We start from the raw sequence: 21,909 nt of genomic DNA on the forward strand, positions 1-21,909 counted from the left end.
CCCCTTCCCGGCGTGATTGATCCGTCACGGGCGCCGCCGCTGCCGCCGCCGCGGCCGTTCTGAGCCGAGCCGGAGCCCGAGCCGGAGCCGGAGCCGGGGCCGGCGCCATTGCGCGGGCGCCGCGGGGAGAGCTTGGCGCGGGGCGGCGGGCCGGGCCAGGCCATGCGGGCCGAGTGAGCCGGCGCCCGCAGCCCGCGGCGCGGCATGGCTTCCCCGCCGAGCTCCGGGCAGCCCGGGCCGCCGCCGCCGCCGCCACCGCCGCCCGCGCGCCTGCTGCTGCTCCTGCTGCTTCCGCTGCTGCTGCCGCTGGCGCCCGGGGCCTGGGGCTGGGCGCGGGGTGTCCCCCGGCCGCCGCCCAGCAGCCCTCCGCTCTCCATCATGGGCCTCATGCCGCTCACCAAGGAGGTGGCCAAGGGCAGCATCGGGCGCGGCGTGCTCCCCGCCGTGGAACTGGCTATCGAGCAGATCCGCAACGAGTCGCTCCTGCGCCCCTACTTCCTCGACCTGCGGCTCTACGACACCGAGGTGAGTGTCGGCCGCCCGTTCCGTCGGGGCTGTGGGGGCGATGGGGGAGGGCGTGTTGGACAGAAGCAAGCTTTGGCCCATGGGCAGATCCCTGATTGAGCCTGCCGAGGGCACCGCGCGGGCTGGGGCTCAGTGCTTACCCTCTGGGTCCCGCCGGGCTTGGTTGGCACAGCCGGTACCAAGATTTGCTGAACATCTTCCTCCTCTGGGATTCTATGTGTGTGTATTCTTGTGGGGTGTGGGATAGAAGACTAGGGTCTCCTTTGCCCAGAGAAGGAGTGGAGAAGGTGGTAACTGAACCTCCCCAAAAGCCTGCAGTGGTCGCCCCTGCCCAGGTCCCCGCTGGTGGGGCTGTGGAGTGCTAGGTGGGAAGAACAGGCGCATTGACTCTAAACTGGGCCATCCGGGGCTAGAGAGGCCACGGGCCTGCTCTCGGATCCAGGAAAGCCGAGCTGTGCTTTGAGGTCCGGAGGACTCGGGGACCCGAGGGGCTGGAGGGCGCAGCAGGGCTGGACGAGCTCGGAGCCAGTACTACTCAGGCCGGCGTGGGGCCGCCGGCTCTGCAGCGCTGCTGCCTGCATGTACCCGGCGCTGCCTATGGCCCGAGCGGTTTTCTGAGGAGACCCCCTCGGGCTGGTTGATCAGAGAGTGCCCTGATCAGGTCTCGCCCCGGGCGCGCGAGGGTGTGCAGCCGCGCCGCTGCTGGTGGCCGGGCGGCTGCAGGCGCAGTTTCCCCGGGCGCAGACTTGAAGCACGGACTTGGAGCGCAGCACCCGGTTTGCCCTCCCTGCCCCCTTCTCTGAGGGGAGCCGAAGAGCCGAGAGCTTTCCATCCCAAGCCCCCTCCTCACACCCTCAGCTTGCATTCCGGCTGCAGCAACAGTGCACACCTTCACCGCCCGCCCGGGGGCTGGGGTGCGCCTAGGGGGCTCAGAGGAGGGATCGCGGGCCGCGCGAGGTCGGGTTTGCGAGTTTTTCGGGACTGAGGGAGCTCTTACGCTCCGGCCGCAGCATCTGAGACGCGGCCTGAAGGGGGCAGTGATTTCCTGTGCAGTACGCTCGGTTGGCGCCTCTTCCACCGCGCCAAAGCCCGGCCGAGGCGCTGGGCTTGATTGACCCGGCTTCCTGGGGCTCCTTGGGCGCTTCTGCTCGAGCCCTGGTGCAAACCCCTTTCTGAGAGCAGGGTCGCGCTGCCGCGTTGATCGTGCAGCCTAGGCTACACTTCCTTCTCTGTGTGCCCCCCCCTTTTTTTGGTCCCCGGAGAAAGAACAGAAATCTGGATTGCATCTTATTCCCCACCTCTTCCCTTCACTGATGAACCAGCCTGCTCTGCGCTGTAAATAAAAGGTGAAGAAACGGGTGGCAGTTGGTGGTGGTACACGCAGGCTGCTGCAAGCAGAGAAGCTTCCTCTGCCCCAGGAGGATGTAAGCTGGGTAGCTGTGCAGAGCCAACCCGTGTGGAATCATTTCTGAATGACATTCCTGTCTTCTCCAGAACATTTCAAGTTCTCTGGGGTAGTTGCCTGGCACACATAAACGGGAGGGCAATGCAATTATACCGAACCATGTCTTCTGGATACTGTTTCTCTGTTGCTCCATCTGTATCTATCTATCTATCTATCTATCTATCTATCTATCTATTTTTGTTTTGGAAAGGACACGGAGAGCCGGTTCTTTGGAGACAAAACCATTTATGGACAGGGCAGCCCTGCTTGCATCATCACCAAATATTGTCAGCTGCATAATGTTTTCGCCATCAATTTATTCCCTTCAGAAAGCTTCCCTGAAAGAGATTTCATATTCGCTTGTTAGTAGCAGCAAAGGGAAGGGTGCTCAATTTCAGGGTGTGGGTTGATGCTTTTATATTTTATTTTTCAAGTGTGTCTTGATGACTTTCTGAGTGAGAGGGGGCCTAAAGTCAAGAGGATGAGGCAATCAGAAGGCACTTCAGCTCAGGGGAAGGAGGGCAGAGGGTATAATCTCAGCCTCACGCAAGCAGGGAAGCATATCTCGCCATTTGAAGGGGCACCGAGCATGGGCTTTGGGGTGGCTTTAACCTGGCTTCTGGTCAGAAACCTAGTATCTTCCCTGTGGGTGACCTTGAGCAAGGTATTGATCTCTCTAAGCCTAGATTTCCACTTCTGAAAGACTGGGACTGTTATATGTACTCCCCAGGATGGTATTGTGATGCTTAAGGGAGATAGCAGGCTGGAATGGAAAATGCCTTGAGCTGGCAGGTGCAGCGGCCAGTGCTCTGTCTGGCATGCTGTAAGCACTAAATAAACGTTTCCTGCCTTCCTTCCTTCATTTTCCTCTGGTGTGGATTCACAAGTAGGACATTGTGACTTCAGATGTGATAAAATGGTCACAACTAAAATATTGACTGCTTATTTGTTTTGCTCACTTCTGAAATCTCATGAAGGCTCAGTGAAGTTACCACCAGAAAAAAAAAGAATCTTGGCTTACAATCAAACAAATATGTATCTCTTGCCATGAAGTGTCACGGTTGGGAGAACACCCGGGTGATACAATACTTAATTTTTTCAAGTGGTCCATCTTTAGAGTACAGGTACTTTCTCTCTAAGCCGAAGTAAAGGATCAGTCTGAGTAATTGCAGCAAAATCCACAGTGATCTAAAGGGTGTTTGGGGCTTGTGTTAGAGTGTGTGGACCCTGTTTTATTCAGATAGGATGTCTTTATGGATTGTGTATACCCCCTTGTCACTTGCTGGGTGTGTCACTTGTTGTCTGTAGACTTGAATGCAGGATGGATGTGGTGAACACATTTTGGCTGGCTTTGCTAACATTTGCTGTCAGTCAATGGCCAGAGACAGTGGGCAGCCAGGGTGGACCTCTGTCCACACAGTCTTCAAAGAGATGGAGATTTAGCAAAATATGTGTTGATCTGATCATTGGGACTAGCCTGTCTCAATAAAGGAGCCTCCCGCACACACTTATTCAGTTGCCCCTCTCCTGTAATTAGAATAGCAATAAAGCATTCAAAGCCCCACTCAGTGCCATGTGTTTGTAAAAATGAAACATCCCAGCAGAGCATCTGCTAGGCAGGACCTCTCTTCTCTGGTGTACCTCAAATCACATCAGCAAATACTTCTTTATGTATTCCAAGGAAGATTTGAGTATATAAAAACACAAGCAAGACAATTGAAAAAACAGATAAAAGGAAGCATCAGAAACCACATAGAAGCATGCAAGTTACCGAACCCAGAACCTGGGCTACGATGGTTACTGCATTTTTGTAAATTAAATTTTAGCTCTGAGCCTCCTGGCAGTCAAGGTTAAAAGGTAAACATGGTAGATTACATTACTTACGTGTTTGTTTAAAAGACTCTGAGGGACAGTGTCTTTTTTTTCCATAAAAGTTTTGCAGGTTCAGAAATGTTCTTCATGTGATTGTTTCTCATTCTTTGGTAGCCACATTAATAAAAGTAAATAATAACCAAGGGATGAGTTAAAAAATGTCAGCTTTTCTGATTTGATTAAAGTAATTTTCATTTTGGAAAAATAGAAAATTGTAGAGAAGCATTGAAAAAAATTGTCTATAATCCACCTACACAAAGGTAATTGCATCTAATAATTAGTATTATTCCCTTCCAGTTGCTGGTGTTTACTATTTTGTGTGCTTGAAATCTCTATGCACCCTTTTATATTTTGTTTCATTCAGTTAATGTTATAGCATGGTTATTTCCCCATGTCCTTAAATCTTCTTTGCAAAGATGAATTTTAGTGGCTATTTACTATTCTATCCTATGGGTGCCCCATAAGTATTAAATCATTCCCCTACTGTTGGATTTATATGTTTTCCCCTTGTTACTATTTTAAATTATTCTGTAATAAACTTGGGAAAAGTTCAGGGAGCCAAAGGAGCACATTCCAGGTGTGCACCTCTCAGAAGGTCTACCCTGTTACAGGGATCCAGCTTGGAAAACCCAGAGAAAACCTAGTGATCGGTGAGCATATCCTTTTCTTGAGTGGTTTTGCCAAATATCTGTTCTCTCATTCATTGTGCTTTAGAGAGGACCTAAACAACTGTTGGATGGAGGCCGAGCTTTTCAGGAGGTCTGAGTACAGCTTAGTAGCCATTGGGCACCTACTGCAGTTGCTGGTACTACAGAAAGGCGTAAACCCAGCACTGGGCTCAGGAGAGGAGCTGGTGCACAGGGCAGAACAGAGCAAGCACATGCTTGTCATTTTCAGTGCAAGGTAGAAAGTAATCTGTCTTGATGGTTGCACATTTCTGTGACTATACTAAAAACCATAGGACTGTAGACTTTAAAAGAATGAATGTTATGGTATGTGAATTGTATCTCAATATAGCCGTTCTTAGAAATAAAGAGATAGAAAATGAGCTCTTTTAGAATCAGGCTCACATCTTTGTGGTTATACCCCATTGCCTTGCATGGTACCTCACCCTTAGTTGTTGTATTGCTTAGGAACCTTGTTACCGGTGACAGAAACCTAATTTTAACTGGTTCATGTGGCTGAAAAATCCTGGAGTGGGCGGTATTCAGGTATGGCTGAATCCAGTCCCTCTCTGTCGCTTGGCTCTGATTTCCTCTGTGTTTGGCTTCACCCTCAGTCAGGCTCTCCCCATTTGGCTGTACAGATGGCCCCTAGCAGCTGCAAGTTTACACACTCCCAGTTTAGAAACTCCAGTAAGAAGACTGTTTCTTTCCTGACGTTTTCAGCAAAAATTCCAAGCTCAGCTCTCATTGGCTTGAGTTGGGTCATGTGTCTATCCCTGAACCAATAACATGATGCTGACGGGCCTGGGATATCCGCCAGCCTTTCATGGAGGAGGAAGGAGGTGAGGCCAGCCCCACCCAACCACATGAATACAGAGTGGGGAAGAGGTGATTCCTCGAAGTTCATCAGAGGCTGTTAAAGGCGGGTGGATGCCAGGTGGGTCTGATTACGGATATCCACTTGGGGAATGCTAAATTCAAGAAAGAAGCAATAGATGCCAGGGGCGTTAAGAGAAAGGGAAGCTCACATCTAGGTCTCCTGGAAGAGAAGAAGTCAAGATGAGTCTGGAAGGGTGACTATAATGTTGACACAGAGAGGTGTGGGCTCAGGGAGATGGAGGTTGGATCCTAGGAAGGATCCCCAGGATCAAAGGATAAAGGCCACAAAGTGTGAAGTGTGTCTGGGGAGCACTGACTTGTTATGTTTTCACCTGAGTGCAGGGTTTGTAGAGGGAAAGGCAGCCTGGTGGTGGGCATGAAAGGCCTTGAATGCCGTGTCAAGAAGTTTAGACTTTATTCTGGAGTGGTGAGGAGCTGTGGGAGGTTTTCAAACATGGATGTGACGAGATTAAGGCCGATAAGAACGTAGAGGCTGAATGGTAGACAGGAGAGGGTGGAGATAGAAAAGTCAGGAAGCTATCGTAGCAGTTGAAGGGGGAGATACTGGGGCCTGAGCAGAGATGGAGTGCCAGTGTGAGGGGATGGAGGCACTCTGAGGCCTGACTGGGTGGGAGGGGCAGCAGAGGGGGAGCAATGACATGAGCGGGGGTATCTGGCAGGCAAGATAGTAACTGAAGTCAGTTACACTGCAGGGGAACGAGGAGAGAGAGTCCCTGCGGGGATGCGGCTGGGCACAAAACCAGACCCTTCAGCTCCCCTAGCTCCAAGCACCTGTTAGATGAGCTTCTTAGCATGTCAGGGGGCCTGGGTTTGTATCCCCATTGGGTACCACGTACCTGCCTGGTGACCTTAGGCAAGCCACTTTGCCTCTGTTTCTTCATCTGTAAAATGGGGCTAATATACTAACTGCCTGATAGGGTGTGGGGAACAAATGAGACCATCCGGGTAAAGTAATTCAGTGCTTGGTACACTGTGAATGCTCAGTAAATATTCACTGCTGTTTTGTCACTATTCTCGTTATTCCTGTACCGTGAGGTGATGATTATGTTGACCTCACAGATCTGTAGTAGGGATAAACATGATGGATGTGGAACCTCAAAACATGATGTAAATGTAAAGCCGTGTTATCTGTAATCTTGCTTTCTAATGCCGCATTGCTGAGAGCGGTGTCGGAGAGAGACCATGCGAGCACGAGATCTTTATTCATGTGTATCTCCCAGCACATCTTACATTTTGCTGTGTGTCATAGCCATCTTTGTCTGTTTCTCCCCCACTGGACTGTAGCTCTGTGAGGGCAGGGCTGGTCCTATTCCCCAGTGGTTTTACATACAGTGGGCATCAGTGATGCCCAGTGGGCATGTTTGCTGAACTGAACTATAAGTGAATAAATTAGAATCTGCCTTCTGAATTAACTTCCCATAGGATGAATGGTTTCTCTGGATCACTTCCCCAGGGTCTTTGCTCCACCTCTCCATCACCATAGGACTTAGGGGACCCCATATATCAGGATCAAGCTGAGCTGCCTTCTGCATGTTCCCACCAGCAACAACCCCTGAACTTCCCTGGTATGAGGGAAATACCCTTGGCCATGCCGTGCCTGCCCCTGACCAATTCCTAAGACCTAGCCAGGCACCCAGTAGAAGGTGGGTGGAATAACACACCAGGGCCTGTTTAGAACTAGGTATTGGGCTAAGCGTGTTAGCTTGCTACCTTTATCTTTAAAGAGCTCTTGTTCATGTGTTTGGCCTCCCCTCTTGTGGGAAGATGAGGGGAAGAGATGTGAGATTTCAACAGGGAAATGAACAAGCTGGAAGTGTAAGATAGGGGTGAAAATAGAGGTGCTAAATAAATATATAGAGAGGATATATAGCTTTTGTTAGTCAGGGTGGACTAGGCTATGCTGCGTTAGCAAACAAATCCTGAAATCTCTGTTGCTTGACACAGTCAAATTTATATATTGTTCACCCAAATCCAGTGAGGGTCAGAGCCTCCTGGGAGGCTCTTCTCCAAGTGAGAACACAGGGCCCCAGGCTGCTCTTGTGCTGTCACTCTTCCATCTTTTGGCTTCAAGAAGATGGCGAGTAGGAAGGAATCCACAGGGAAGGCACACTGGGTTTTGACCATCTTTACTTGGAAGTGACATGTATTATTTCTATTCATATTTCATTGACCAGAAGTAGTCATTGACCAACTTAACCTGAAAGGAGGCTGGGATGTGTAAAGGAGCATGTGGATGTCTTGGACACTTGTCATTTGGGGTCCTTCAAGAAGTACATGCCAAGATGGATTTACAAGTGCCAGAGTTTTGGGGGGAAATACCAGTGAAAGATAAAAGAGGAGGTAGGGAAACCCTCAGACCACAATGCTGTTCTGACACCTGTGAAAGGAGAGGGGAAGGAAGGAGAGTTGGGAGGAGGAGTCTCAGAAAGTCTTGGCCAGCCCATTGGGGTGCTCCAGAGCAAAGATTGCCCATTAGAACAGTCACATATTAGAGACCAAAAGAGCCAGGCTCTAGAATCCCTGTGCAACTCAGTCACTGGCTGCAGGCTCCCTGGGAAAAATGTGTCCTTGGCTTAATTAAACACTATGACAGATGTTGAAGCTACAGCTGAAGGCTTAGCTGATGGTACTTGTCCTGTAGGTTCTCTTTTTAGAGGAGACGTGAGTGGCCCACCTAGATGGCTGCCACAGCTCCACCTATTTCTGCCTCAGTGTCCTAATTCTACACGCGCTAATGGAGAAATTTTTCTGCCAGGCCCTTTTCTAGGCTCTGGGAGTTGGATGTGACATGGACCCTGCCCTTGAGGATCTCATGGCCTAACCGCTGGTCACCTAACCGTGGTAGGTAGGAGTCAGGGGAGGATGCTGGGGAAGGCATACCCCTTCTGGAGGCACCTGTTTGGTCATTCCCCATGTTGTTTGGGAATTAAATGTAAGTGGCTTCTTATTGCTGACTTTTTTTGTTACTTATTTTGGTTCTAGGAAGGTGAGAAAATTAAATGGCATAAGTTGCCCAGTGAGCATCTGCATTCATCTCCTCTATTTTATTCTTATTCTCTCTGCTTATATAATGATGTGCAGTGAGGCTGGTGAGATGTCTTCCTCTCTGTACCTTTCTAGGAACCAGCAGGTGTGCCAGGCTGAAACCTTGGAAGTGTGAGCTTCAGATGGGGTCAGCGGTCTGGGTTCTGGTGCTAGGTTAGTTGCTAAGACCTCGGCAGTCTAGGTGCTGGTGCTAGGTTAGTTGCTAAGTCTTTGCTCCTCTGTGAATTGCAGCACCGATTGAGGATCTCTGCTCCGTTGTAAGCACTGCAAGGGCAGACATGGGGTGTGTCTGGGTCCGTTGTGCACACCTCTGCCCCTCCAGGCAGTATCTCAGGGCCAGGCACAGAGCAGGAGCTCAATAAACATTTATTGAACAAACAAATAGATCTAAAAGACTGAAACTCAGCTCTCTGATTCTAAGAGGCTAAATGGGTGTAGTTGTAACAAACTGAGGAAGTGCTTTGTATGCCAAGCCATGTGGGGTGAGCTTTCTGCTTGCTCTTTATTCGTACTTCGGTGCTTTGGGGGGCCCAGTAGTTGTGGAGTGCAGAGGGAAAAGGGTACTTGTTGGATGTTCCAACAGAAGATTTTGTGCAAAGCTAATGTCAGTCTCTTCTCCCCTGACAAACATACACAGCATCCTCCAAGATCCTCCAACATCAAAACCTGGGAAAGAAATACTTTCCAGCATCTGACAAGCATTATGGTTTTAGAAGATTAGTTTATTGGAGCAGTATTCGAACTGGTAATTGGTGGGTGTAGGAATGGGGTTCTGATACCCCACTCCCACCTCCAGGGACTGTGAGAGCCACAGAGACTGGACTGGGCTCTCGTCCTAGTAGACACTGTAGGAATGAAGCCAAGTCATCAGCATTGGTGAGCCAGGTGATCTAGTGGCAGGTCTGAGTATAGTGAATAAAGAGGTGTCCTGGGATCCCCTGAACAACAAGACATATTCCAGGTGCCCTGCTCCTGGGCTGGAAGCTACTGCTCTTCATCCTTCCGTGCTCAGGACTGATTCAGGAACTGGGTAACCTCAGTCTGGAGTGACTATTTCTCTGACCTGGTTTTGGTCTGGAGCCCAAATCAGATAACCAAGTTTATTAAAATCACGTGCAAAATAAGAGTAAATTGGTTATGAGCTGATGTTTGAAGGTCTGGGAATTCTTGCTTGAGTAAAGGGCATGAACATTGTGACACCTTTGGGGGCTGATTGGGGTGTTCTTCTTTTGCCAACTTTCTACTTTTTCAGTCTTTTTTGAACAGTCTACATTGCTGGAAGGATGAAGTGTCATTGTCATGTAGAAAATTCGTGGTAGATCCAAAGTACTGAGTAAATGGATTCATCTGTCTTCATCAGTGCCCATGTCCCACAGCTGCTGGCTGAAGCAGACCGCCCCCCCCCCTTCTCCTGCCATTTGGCAAGGACATCCTCGGTCACCGTTCAGATAAAATGTAGCCAAAGAAGGACTGGGGAGTGGTGCATTATTGCCGCTCTCCTGGCGTAGGGTCAGGAGGTGGCAGAGAGAAAATGATATTTTCACACGCTGCCCATGATCCACTTGACTTTGTTCAGAGGGAACTGATTTTGAAAGCAACAGCCATCCTTATAATAATCACTATATTGTCCAAATCGCTTTGGTTCTGGAACTGCCCATTTACTGAAGCTTTTCTGAGAATGCCCAGAATTGTTTCAGGGATTTAACTGGCAGACAGGGACCTGGAAGCCCACTCCAGGGCGTATGATCAGAGCCCATGCAAATGCTCCCACCCAGCCTGGCTCAGAGCGCCTTGCCTTTGATAGAAGAAGAATTGGCTAGCCTGTCACTCCATAGAGTGTCCTCTCAGGGCCAGACTGACCCTTCTGACCTCCTTGCTGGACTCTGAATTCTAGAAACGTTGGGAAGCCTTTGGAGGGCTTCTAATCTTGTCATTTAAAAAAGGAAAAGGTAAAGGAAACATTATTTGCAAGTGTGTAGGTGAAAGAAAAGAGACTACAACAACAGTAACTCACCTTTATCCTGCGCTTAGCACCTATCAGTCCTATGTCAAGTACTTATTTAATTCTCATGCCAATTTGATGCGGTAGTTGCTATTATTGTCTGCATTTTACATATGAGGCTTAGAGAGGTTAAGTGACTTATTTAACATCACAACCGACCAAGTGGTGCCCTGGGATTTCAATCGGATGGTCTGACTTTGATCTCTGCTGCTTAAATACTAATGTGAAACAGCATCTTCATATGGGAGTTATCTTCCTCCCGTGAAAGCAAGTGGCACGTTTTGTCAGTAGCTGCCGCTTCTCTTTTTTTGGATGAATTTCATCCAGCTGCTTGCCTCTCCCTCTAATTCAGCCTCATCCTCACCCATTTCCCTGTCCGCCCACTCAGACACACAGCGGCGCTGAACTCTCTACTCACTTTAAGTGTGTCTGTCTACACACCTAGCTCACATGGATCCGCTCTCTGCTTCCCTTGCTTCGGCAGAACTTGTCACCTCCTGTAGTGTTTACTCGGGGTGTCAGTGTTTGTCTCTGTGTGTGTGTCTCCTGTTAGACTTAGATCATGTCGAGAGCAGCAGTAGTGCTTCCTTTACACATGTAGCTCATACTTGCTAAGCACCTACTTGGTGCCAGGCCCAGGGCTGGTTATAGGGCATGTGGAGGTGAGTCTGAAACAGCAGTGCTTTCAAAGAGAGGCCACCGGGGATTGTCACTATGCAGCATAAGGAGCGTGATGGTGCAGCCTGGGGCAGCTGCAGGGGCTATCACCCAGATGCAGAGGACCTTTAGGACCACTGACCCAGCATGCTGGTCAGGTGGCCTCCCTGTTTGATACCCTGACTCATCACTGTTCTGGGAATGGGAATAAGACTTCTCCTTGTGCCCTTGAAGGCCCTGTAGTCTGCCCTGTTCACTCCCAGCTTCATTGCTGAGCACTCTCCCCTTTCCCTCTGGTCCTAGACATGTGTTCCTTTCAAGTTTCTCTGGTGATTGTGCTCAGAGAGTGTGCAAAGGACCTTTGCACAAGCTGTTTCCACCATCTGGAATGGCTTTTGCCATCTTTCTTCATCTTTTAGATACCAGCTCAAGTGTGCTTTCTCCATCCTCCCTGATTGGGAAAAATCCCCTATTACAACTTCTCTAAGAACCATAAACCTTTGTAGTGCTTATCACAGTTGCAATTTTAAACTGTTGGATTATTTGATCAATGTTGGTCTTCCCCTATTCTGCCAGGGCACTGTGAACTTAGTCTGTTTTGGCTTACAATAGTGCCTCGCACAGTTTCTAGCACATGGTAGGTGCTCAATAAATATTTGCAGAATGAATGGATGAGTGCTGAAGGATTGTTTATAATGGCTTCTATGTGTTTTCCGATGCCCGGGCAGTGTGGGGAAGACACCTGGACACTGTGGAAAGACCATCACATATGGAATCAGAAACCTGTGTGTGTGCTGTTGCTGCTCACTCCTTGAGCCTCAGTGTCCTCATCTGTGAAATGGGGATGATCCTTTCTCAGAGGCTTTTTTTTTTTTTTTTTTTTTGCGGTACGCGGGCCTCTCACTGTTGTGGCCTCTCCCATTGCGGAGCACAGGCTCCGGATGCGCAGGCTCAGCGGCCATGGCTCACGGGCCCAGCCACTCCACGGCATGTGGGATCCTCCCAAACCGGGGCACGAACCCGTGTCCCGTGCATCGGCAGGCGGACTCTCAACCACTGCGCCACCAGGGAAGCCCCTCAGAGGCTTATTTTGAAGGCTGACATAGAACATGCATGTAAAACATTAAGTACAGGGGGCCATGTTGAGTAGGCACCCACTAAATTTTATCGTTGTTGTTTTATTATAATGCATATGAAAACATAAAATGCTGTGTAGTCACATAAAAACTGGTTCTTATTTCAGTGGGGGATTGTGTGTTTGAGGCCAGCCAAGAAGTATGAGATCTGTGTCTGAGCTTCATGAATGGGATTCTAAGTGAAGTGGTTGTTTCTAAATCCCTGTCCATTTCCAGAAGGATCCCTGTCCATTTCCAGAAGCATCTGTGCACTGAGAGCTCAGTGGTGAATCTCCTCTGGGCCTGGGGCTGGGCTGTTGACCCCAGTGGAGTCCTTATAGTTGAGTGTTGTCACTGCTGGCTGTTGTCCACCGCCAAGCCTGGCTGTGAGCTGGGCCAGCCCATGGGGACAGGCACGTCATCTGTTTTGCACCTGCCATGTCCCCGAGCCCAGGACACAGTCTGCAGGCCCTTGGCGATATCTGTGAGTGGATGAGTGCCTCCGTGTCCGAGCACCTAGCATGGCCCCTGGCACATTGTAAGTGCTTAGCAAATGCTTTTTGCATGAGTGTCACTAAACACAATGTACAACGTAACCATTTTGGATAAGATCACAACTGAGCCTCTAAATGGAGCAGAGGGAGAAGACACGATCAGACATCAGAGGAATGGATGGCTCCACCTGCATACTGGATTTGAAGGCAAGAGAGAAACGTTCTGGTGTTACCGTGTCAGGAGAACATGTTTCCCTTTAGGCTCCAGAGACAAATCTTTTAGCTTAAGGGCCAGGTTGTTCAGTGGAAAGGGCTCTGTGCTTTTGCCATGGGTGACCTGTCTCTGGTACTCATTAGGGGATGACCTTGAAGTAGTTGTTTAACTTGTGTACACCTTAGTTTTATTGTCTATAAAATGGGAATAATAATAATGCCTGCCCTGCTTGTCCATGGAGTTATTGTGGAGATCGTTGAGGAGGGAGGGAGGGAGAGAGAAAGAGAAAGAGAAATAGATTAATGTGAAACGGCTTTAAAAAGTCGTAAAGAGTTGCAGATATCAGATGTGTCTGAAACTAAACAGAAAGAGTAATTAATTCTGGGTTGTCCTCTCAGGGCCTTTGGATATCTCCAATAACAACTTTATCAAAGACACAGAGATGCTGTTCACACAGGTGATTCATTCAACTTTCTATTAAAGAAGGTGGGCACAGTATTGGATAAGAACACTGTGGAAGCAGTTAGCCAGGGAGCTGTGGTCTTCTGACCCAGCAGGCTGTCTTACAGAAGCATCTAGAACAAGAAGTGATTAACATGTCTTCCTCACATCTGTCAGATGTCTTCAGAGTCCAGCCATTCGTCTTTGGCAGGTGTCAGATCCAAGACCATCCACAGGCAAACTATTGAACAAGGTCCAGGGCAGGAGTTTGGTGGTGTGGGAGTTAGGGCCGTCTGCTGCAAGCAGCGATTTGGGATCCAAGCCAGCAAATCATGGGGGTTGCTAGGTTTGGGGGCTGGGGCAAAGACTGGCACGTCCGATTGAAATATGAAATGCCCAGACTGGGCCAGGAGTGGGAGGCTGGGATGCCCATGTGCTGAGCTAATAGTATTTATTTTCTCCAGAAAGAGCTTTGGTTCTTGCCAAAAGATGTACAAGTATTTCGTTGAGACCTCAGAGTTCTAGGCCAGGCAGTGTGCAGATGACGAGTTTGGTTTGAGAGATTTGGGGACCCCAGTAGTCCCTCCAGCTACGACACCCTCAGAAGAGCACCGGCTGGGCTCCTGTGGATGCTGGTCTTGAGACCATCTGATTGGCCTTGTTTTGGCCACTTTAGATCCTCGACAGGCTGTGGCCCTAATTCCAGCCTGGTGGTTCCACAGTGGACAAAATGACAGGTCCTTACTTGAGACCCTACTATGCGCCAGGCACTATGCTGGGTGCACTCACACGTGCATCGGAGAAGGCAAGGCGCAGTAGAGAGAGCTTGGACTTCCGAGCCCGAGAGGCCCAGGTCCGGCTCTCGGCCCTGCTGGGTGACCTTGGGGAGGTCGCTTCGCTTGGGGCCTCCCTTCCCTGATGTATAACGTGGAGGTTTGATGGCAGATGACCAGCATTGTTTTGAGGACTAAATAAGATAAAAGCATTTGGATCTGGTGCCCAGTGGGTGTTTAGCAGATGCCACAGAGCACAGTACCCACTGGGGATATGACACACTTCTGTTCTGGGGTGAGGCGGGGGCGGAAAGTTGCAGAACTGGTCTCTGAGAATTGCTGTGAGTTCTGGCTTCTGAGGCTGAGGACTTCTGCTGGGTTTTAGTTTGAGTCACCTGGATGGCTCTTTCACTGCACACGTATAAAAAGCCAGGTGCTTCTAGTTTGGGGAGCCAGGGAGGTGGGTGTAACTGGAAGAAGGTCCTGCTCTGGTCTGGCTCTGTATTCAGATGATTCTAGAAGCCCCTCCCTTACTGTTAGGAAGCTTCAAGGTTGCTGGGGTCAGTGGCCCCACTGTCTGAAGAACAGTGGCCCCTGGGAGGGAGAGGAGTGAGACCCTGATCCCTCCCTCTGGGGTTTGAAATTGTTAGGACATGTCTGAGGGGTGACATAGCTTAGAGCAGGGTCTGCTGGAGGAAAGGGCAAAAAGAGCTCCGAGGGGAGCTTTGCTTGGAGTGGGGGCCCAGGGCATGGGGTGTCAAGGGCAGGCTGGTGTGAATATGGGAACTGATGCTGGAATGTCCCTCCTCCTCTGTGACACCCTGGGGAGGCTCTGGGGATGGTGACTGTGTATATAATGTAAACTGAAGGTGCTCAGTGTTGAGAACTGTAACCCTCAGTTTCCATCTTGGTTCTGACACTCCCTTGGCCCAGGGTTGACCCCCTCAGGGGATAAGGCCCTGCCCTGGTTTTAGTGCAGACCCCAAGCCTCTGTGGCCAGCATGGCAGCTGAAGGGAACCAAGGCCGGCAGCTGGGCCTGGCTCAGAGTTTGATCTCAGGGGCACCTCGAGGGGTGCTGGTGAGGTAGACTCGCCAGTCTGTCAGCATAGACCACCTGGAGGGCCGGGGCACACTGTGCTGGGTGCTCCCAGGAGAATGCCTGAGCTGCCCTATCCCTTTTGTCTTTGAACATTCAAATAAATGTGACCTTATTTGTACCCCAGTCTGTACAGTGCAAAGTGCAGTTGGTTTCCCATTTAGTTCTGATAATAACTTTAGTAGATATTATTTCAACAACTAAACAACAAGAATTACAGATTGTGTGTAGTGCTAGAGTTTATTATTTATTCCAAATGCATCACCCAGTAATAACCCAGTAAGAGAGGAATTCTTCCATTAGCCCTATTTATAGATGGGAAAACTGAGGCTCAGAATGATGAGCCCTGGGTGAGATAGTAAGCGGAGACTTACTAAGTCTAAGCCTGCCAGACTGTAAGCCCAGTGCCCTTTGCACTGCCCACAGCTGCCGGGCACACTCTGGCCTAGGCTCATAGGTTATGTGGTTCTGCGCTCTGCTCTGGGTTCATGGGGATCCAGCCAGAAGCCGGGAAGCCATCCATCATGGCTGTTCCCGAAGGTCCTTCAAGAGAGGTGTGAGTACAGATGCAGTTGGCTTCGTGGATGATAAAGTGCTTCCGACTTTATCCTCCTAAGCACCTCAGGAAGGCCTGCCGGAGGTGGGCATCCGCAGCAGGTAGATAGACGCTCAGAGCGGCTACAAGGTTGGACCAGTATCCACATGCAGGCCAGTGTCAGCTGGCCACATGGGAGAGGTGGACATTGGGCTCCATTCAGGAATGAGAATGATGCACCTGCCTCATGCTGTGGGCATCTGAACGTGACTCAGATATGACATGACAGTGTGGGTAACTCGTATGTGAGCAAGTGACCCTGGCTGAGTGCCTGACTCTTGAGCAGGACTGCCTTGCCATCACTTACCAGCTATGTTAATTTTTGGCAAGCCACTTCATCTCCTGTGCCTCAGTGTTCTCATCTATACAATAGGGTGATAATAACAGTACCTATTTCATAGGATAGTTATAAAAAGTAAATCAATTAAAATTTGCTGAAGACTTCAACCAGTGCGCAATACATAGTAAGTGCCATAAAAGTCTTGTCAAGTAAAATAAAAGATAAGAGGCTGATGTGAATAGACTCTTAGGGAGGCACAAGTAAGGGCTATAGGAGCATGAAGGGAGGGCTGATGCATTCTCACTGGGTGCAACCTAGGAGGGCTTCTCAGAGCAGGTGACTTTTGAGCTGGGCTTGAGAGAGAGAGGTGGAGATGTCGGAAGAACCCTGTGGGAGGAGGGAACTGCACTAGCAAAGATAGAGAGGTGGGACTTTGCGGGGATAATGCTGAGCCATTCAGGTGAGGCAGGCACATAGGTGACTGACTGCAAAAGACATTGTGGAGAGAGAGCAACGATCTGGAAAAACAACCATCTTTGGGCCTGCAGTGTCTGAAAACATAGTTTTAAATCAATCAGTGTTCACTGAGGGCCTCCTGCAAGGTCCTGGCTTCTGGTACTTGCTGTCAGCGCAGAAGCTTCTTGTTGGCTAAAGCTGGAGGATACACCCCTATGTCACCTGGGAGCTGGACAAGGTCATCTGCAGGGACATCACAAAAATTAGGACTCAGGGGAGAGAAGGTAGATCAGGCAGATTTAGTTAAATCTTGGCTTTCTTACTTCCTGAGACTTGTCTTTTGGCAAGCCAGGCTCTCCCTGTCCCACTGAGCCTGTTTTTTCCTTCTATACAATTTGGATGTGGGTTCCTGCCTGACAGGGTGGCCGGAAGGCAAGGATGAGAGGAAGTATCCTCTGAGAACGTTGAATGGGAGTAGGACCCAGCCGCGTTTGACACCGATTAGATTCGGAGCGAGCCTGCCATGGTACCATTCTAATTTTAACAATCAAAAAAATGACTCAGGGTCTGAAGAGGGCCCGAGATTTCAAAGCTTACTCCAAGTTGGGTCTGTAGGTGGACGTAATAGGTGCAATCAGCTTTACGTTTCTCTTAATGGCTTTCTTGATGAAGGGAAGCAGAGAGCAGCAGGGATCCGTGCTGGAATAACTGTTGGGAAACCTCGGCAGCCAAAAGCCAGGTTGGCAGGCCCGGTCCTGCAGTCTGAGGGCAGAAGGCTGGTGCTGATGTCCCCAAGGTTTTCTGTCAGGCTGATGGGCACCGGGTCTGGCTACAGGGGTTTCCCTTTTTGACATGGGGTGAGCTATAGACTGCACTGGTCCTCGGGGGCCTGTCTCTGTTTGAGTGTAGCCAGATATCAGGCAAGGATTAGCACCATCCCCTGCCCTCACATTCCCCAACAGGACAGGCTCTGGGTTTGGAGACAGAAAGGCTCCTGGGGGTGGCTGTTGTTTTGGAGTCTAGTGATTGAGCAGAGTATCTTGAGAGGATGGAGTTCTTAGGGCCCAGCTGGGATATAGAGTGGCTTTCCTTTTGAGACCTGCCAGGTTCCAGCCCTTTTCCCATCTGCTGCAGATCACTTCTTCTCTGAGCAGTGACAGGCCATTCCTAAAACCCATTTGGATGGAAGAGATTCTGAACAGAGCCGTAGAGTGGTTTTCTCACAACCGCTGATAAAGAAGTTGATGTATAGAGACTCAACTGGAGTTTTGCCAAAATGACTCCCTTCTGGGTGTTTAGAGAAAGAGAGTTGTAATGCTTTGGGGAACTGAAGGGAATGGAAGGGATGTGTTCAGAATGTAGGTGTGGATCTTGGAAGGCTTGGCCTCGGGGTCTTTCCATTGGAGCTGGGCTCTCTGAGCCTCAGTTTCTTTATCTGTAAAGTGGGGAGGGTACCCTCTACAGCTACCCTCCCAGGGTGATTTTTTGCTTAAATTGGATAATGGCACTGGAGAGCCCTTGAGAAAAGTCAAGATGGGACTATCTGGGATTGCTAAGTATTTCTGTGAGAGAGCCTTACAGTGGTATTTGTCCAGATACATAAAGAAGGAACTCATGAAAGCTACAGAAAAAGCAGTATTGTGAAAATAATAGGAACTAAAGTAGGTCTCATTTAGGTTTTAGGAAGAAATAGGGCAGTGGATGTAAAGACTGAGCTATCTATTCTTGTTTTTAAGTCAGAATTGACTTTTTAGGGCAGAAAATGGGCAGTTGGATTCTTTCATCCTGTATGAGTTAGAAGTCAGAATGTCAGAGGAGATAAAGGGCCCACCAGAACAAACAAATAAATATATCCTGAAAAGATTTTCTTATGTCGTTTGGATGTGTATAAGAAGCCAGTTTAAAAGTATAAACTTGCTTTATACTTTATACTTTATAAACTGGTATAAATAATGATAACTGAACTAATAGTTATGAAGAGCATGATAGTGCCACAGATCCCTTCCATTCTGACTCCTTTGGAGAAAAGCCAGGTTAGGAGACATCTGCAATGCAGAATATTTTAGAGGATGACACTGGCCTCTGTGGTAGCTGCAACTGTTTGCTTTCTCCAGTCCAGCTCTTCTTCTCTGGAGCTGTACAAGATCCTCCAGAAACTGGGGATGTGGGAATTCTGGTTATTGTCTGGGTCCTCTGGGAGCAGGTGTGAAATTGCCCGAGTGAAACCATAGCATGTCTCACCATCAGCACCACCAGCATCGTCAGAGTGAACACATTCCATGGGCTTAGCCTCTGTTCTTTACAGTAGTAAATTGTCTACTTGTCATCAAGGTCCTAGGAGATAAGCATTCTTATTGCTCCCGTTTTTCAGATGAGAAAACTGAGGCACAGATAAATTTAATAATCTGCCTAAATTTACATGGGTAGTAATTGACTAATTTAATCCCAGGCAGTGTGGTTCTAGGGCCCACATCCATAAATATTAAGCACCTCTGTCTTTGTTTCTGGCTTTCAAAGGGACCTCAAAAGATCAAGTGGTCCAGTTATCTGCCTTCCCACACATAATCTTATCATTATCCCCATTTTACAGAAGAGAAAGCTGAGGCCTGGTGTTACAGACTGAATGTTTGTGTCATCCCCCTGCCCCACCACCACAATTAATATGTTAAATCCTGACTGCCAGTGTGATGGTATTTGGAGGTGGAGCCTTTGGGAGGTGATTAGGATTAGTGTCCTTTTTAAAAAGGAGACCTCAGAGAACTCACTTGCCTTTTCCATCATGTGAGGTTATAGCAAAAGATGGTCGTCTGTGAACCGGGAAGTGATTTCTCACCAGACGAATCTGCTGGTGCCTCGATCTTAGACTTCTCAGCCTCCAGAACTGTGAGAAATAAGTTTCTGCTGTTTATAAGCCGCCCAGTCCATGGTATCTGTTCTAGAAGCTCGAATGGACTAAAACACCAAGAGAAGAAGGGACCTGACTTGCTAAAGCCACACGGTGAGATTGCAAGCAAGCTGGACCCAGGTCTTCATTATAGGATTGACCTCCTCCAGAAGTTTCTGCTCTGCCTTTTGGGTGTCTTTCCTCTTTCTGAGAGAGTGAGAGCCACATCAACATGTGGCCTAGATTAGGCTCTTCCTTCTTACCCCTGGCATGCTTTCCACTCTCCCTGAACCAGCAGGTCCTCCTCTTGTTGCTGGGTTCACTCTGGCTGCCAGGACCCTTCCCCGGCTTGCCCCTCCCCACTGTCCACAGAGGCTGCACAAGGGTTACAGGTAGGTTGGCAGGAACCTTCACCAGCTGTGATTCCAAGGTGGGTGCTCAGAGCATGCTCAGAGGGTGGTCTGAACAATTAGAAAAAGAAGAGGGGATCACTCTGAGTTCTCCAACAACATGATGGGCTGCACTGACCTCACTTACTTTGTTGAGAAAGTTACAAACTGTGAACTCCATGAAGGTATTTGACAAAATCTCTTGTAACTTTTCAGCCAGGTAGAGAAGATGGTCCATTTAGAGGCATCTGTTAATTGTTTGAATCTCAAACCCAAAAGGTGTTAATCTGGGAGTACTCTGGGATGGTTGTCTGCAGGACTCTGTTCTTTGCCTGGGCCTTTGAATTATAGATGGTCTCCAACTTATGGTGGTTCGACTTACGGTTTTTTTACTTTATAATGTGCAAAAGCAATATGCATTCTGAGAAAGCATACTTCAAATTTTGAATTTTGATCTTTTTGTGGGCTAGTGCCGTACAGTACTCTCTCGTGATGCTGGGCAGTGGCCCTGAGTGGCATCTCCTGGTCAGCCACACAATCACAAAGGTGAAAACTGATATACTTAAAACCATCCTGTACCCAACCATTCTGTTTTTCACTTTCAGTACAGTATTCAATAAATTACTTGACATATTCAATACTTTATTAAGAAATAGGCTTTGTGTTAGATGACTTTGTCCAAATCTGTAGGATAATATAAGTGTTCTGAACATGTTTAAGGTAGGTTAGCCTAAGCTATCATGTTCAGTAGGTTACATGTATTAAATGCATTTTTGACTTAATATTTTCAATTTATGGTGGGTTTATCAGGACTTCACCCCATCGTAAGTTGAGGAAGATCTATCTATCTATCTTTCTATCTATCTACCTATCTATTTTCTATGTATCTGTCTTTAAAAGAAGATACATAGTCTTTTGTTGGTTTGTTTGTTTTTGTGGTACGCGGGTCTCTCACTGTTGTGGCCTCTCCCATTGCGGAGCACAGGCTCCGGACGCGCAGGCTTACGGCCATGGCTCACGGGCCTAGCCGCTCCGCGGCATGTGGGATCCTCCCAGACCGGGGCACGAACCCGCGTCCCCTGCATCGGCAGGCGGACTCTCAACCACTGCGCCACCAGGGAAGCCCCATAAAAGAAGATATATATTCTTTCTTTAATCAGTGACTTGAATAAAGTCATAGAAGTCATACTGGTCAAATTTTGCTGATGATATCAAGCTAAGAAGATTAACAAATATTTCAGATGACAGAGCCAGAAAACAAATTTCCTCTTACATTCACACCATTGCTCCAGGATTCTAAGAGTTCTTTTTCAGGGTTCACTACTTCAGCTGGCTCTTGGGTTCTGAAAACCAGCTGCTTAAGGACAGGACGAAGTTGATGAGGCTTAAAGGGAGTAGATGTGAAAAGACACTGAGGCCCTAGTTGACCATGACTCATTTTGCTCTCTGGAGGGAGGGAGCAGCTGGGGTCTGCTGTTCAGCACCTGTGCTGACGTAAATGCACGCCACTGGTAGTCCCTGAGTCTGCTGAGAATGGGGCCTCTTTCAGGGCGTGTGCTGGGAAAGGCAATGCCAGCAAGACCATTGAAGATGTCTACAGACTAGAGAAAAGCTCCTGTTGGTGACCTTGGCTTTGACCTTGGCTTCATCTCACATTACCTTCCCTCCTCTCCTCTCTCCCTCCCTTCTGCAGATGCTTATTAAGTAAGACCTCAGGGTGCCAGGCACTGCAGTGGGCAGTGGTGGGCAGTACCAAACAGGGTCCCAGACCTCATGGAGCTTATGAACCAGTGTCTTTCTACAACATGTATGTAGGTGGTGCCGGGGTCTATGGGATGGTGCCATCAGACTGGCCCTGGTGGAAATCCAGGCGTCCTGAGGTAGGCAGCCATGCGGTCAGGAGCTGAGGAACGCACAGGTGAGGCCAAACAGGGGAGCCTGGAGTGGAATGGCCTTCTGTTATGCGGAATAGTTCATCCTGCCTTGGGCTAGGCAGTTGGGGAGGGGGTGGTGAGGCAGCAGCTGGCCTTGAGGAGGGCAGAGAATTGCATCCTTAGGGCA

At 48.9% G+C, this 21,909-nt stretch overlaps 1 protein-coding gene across 1 annotated transcript in view; it reads left to right on the top strand.

The window, feature by feature from the left end:
- Positions 1-204: 204 nt before the first annotated feature.
- GABBR2 (gamma-aminobutyric acid type B receptor subunit 2) overlaps positions 205-21,909 on the top strand; it is a gene marked incomplete at both ends in the record, with an annotated part of 366,596 nt that continues 344,891 nt past the window's right edge. The window contains one exon of the mRNA XM_082842255.1: positions 205-525. Within this exon, the coding sequence (XP_082698381.1) occupies positions 205-525 (321 nt within the window). The remainder of the gene's footprint in view (positions 526-21,909) is intronic.

The sequence above is a fragment of the Leucopleurus acutus genome (genome assembly GCF_964270905.1).
Source record: "Leucopleurus acutus genome assembly, chromosome: 7".
NCBI classification, from domain to species: Eukaryota; Metazoa; Chordata; class Mammalia; order Artiodactyla; family Delphinidae; genus Leucopleurus; species Leucopleurus acutus.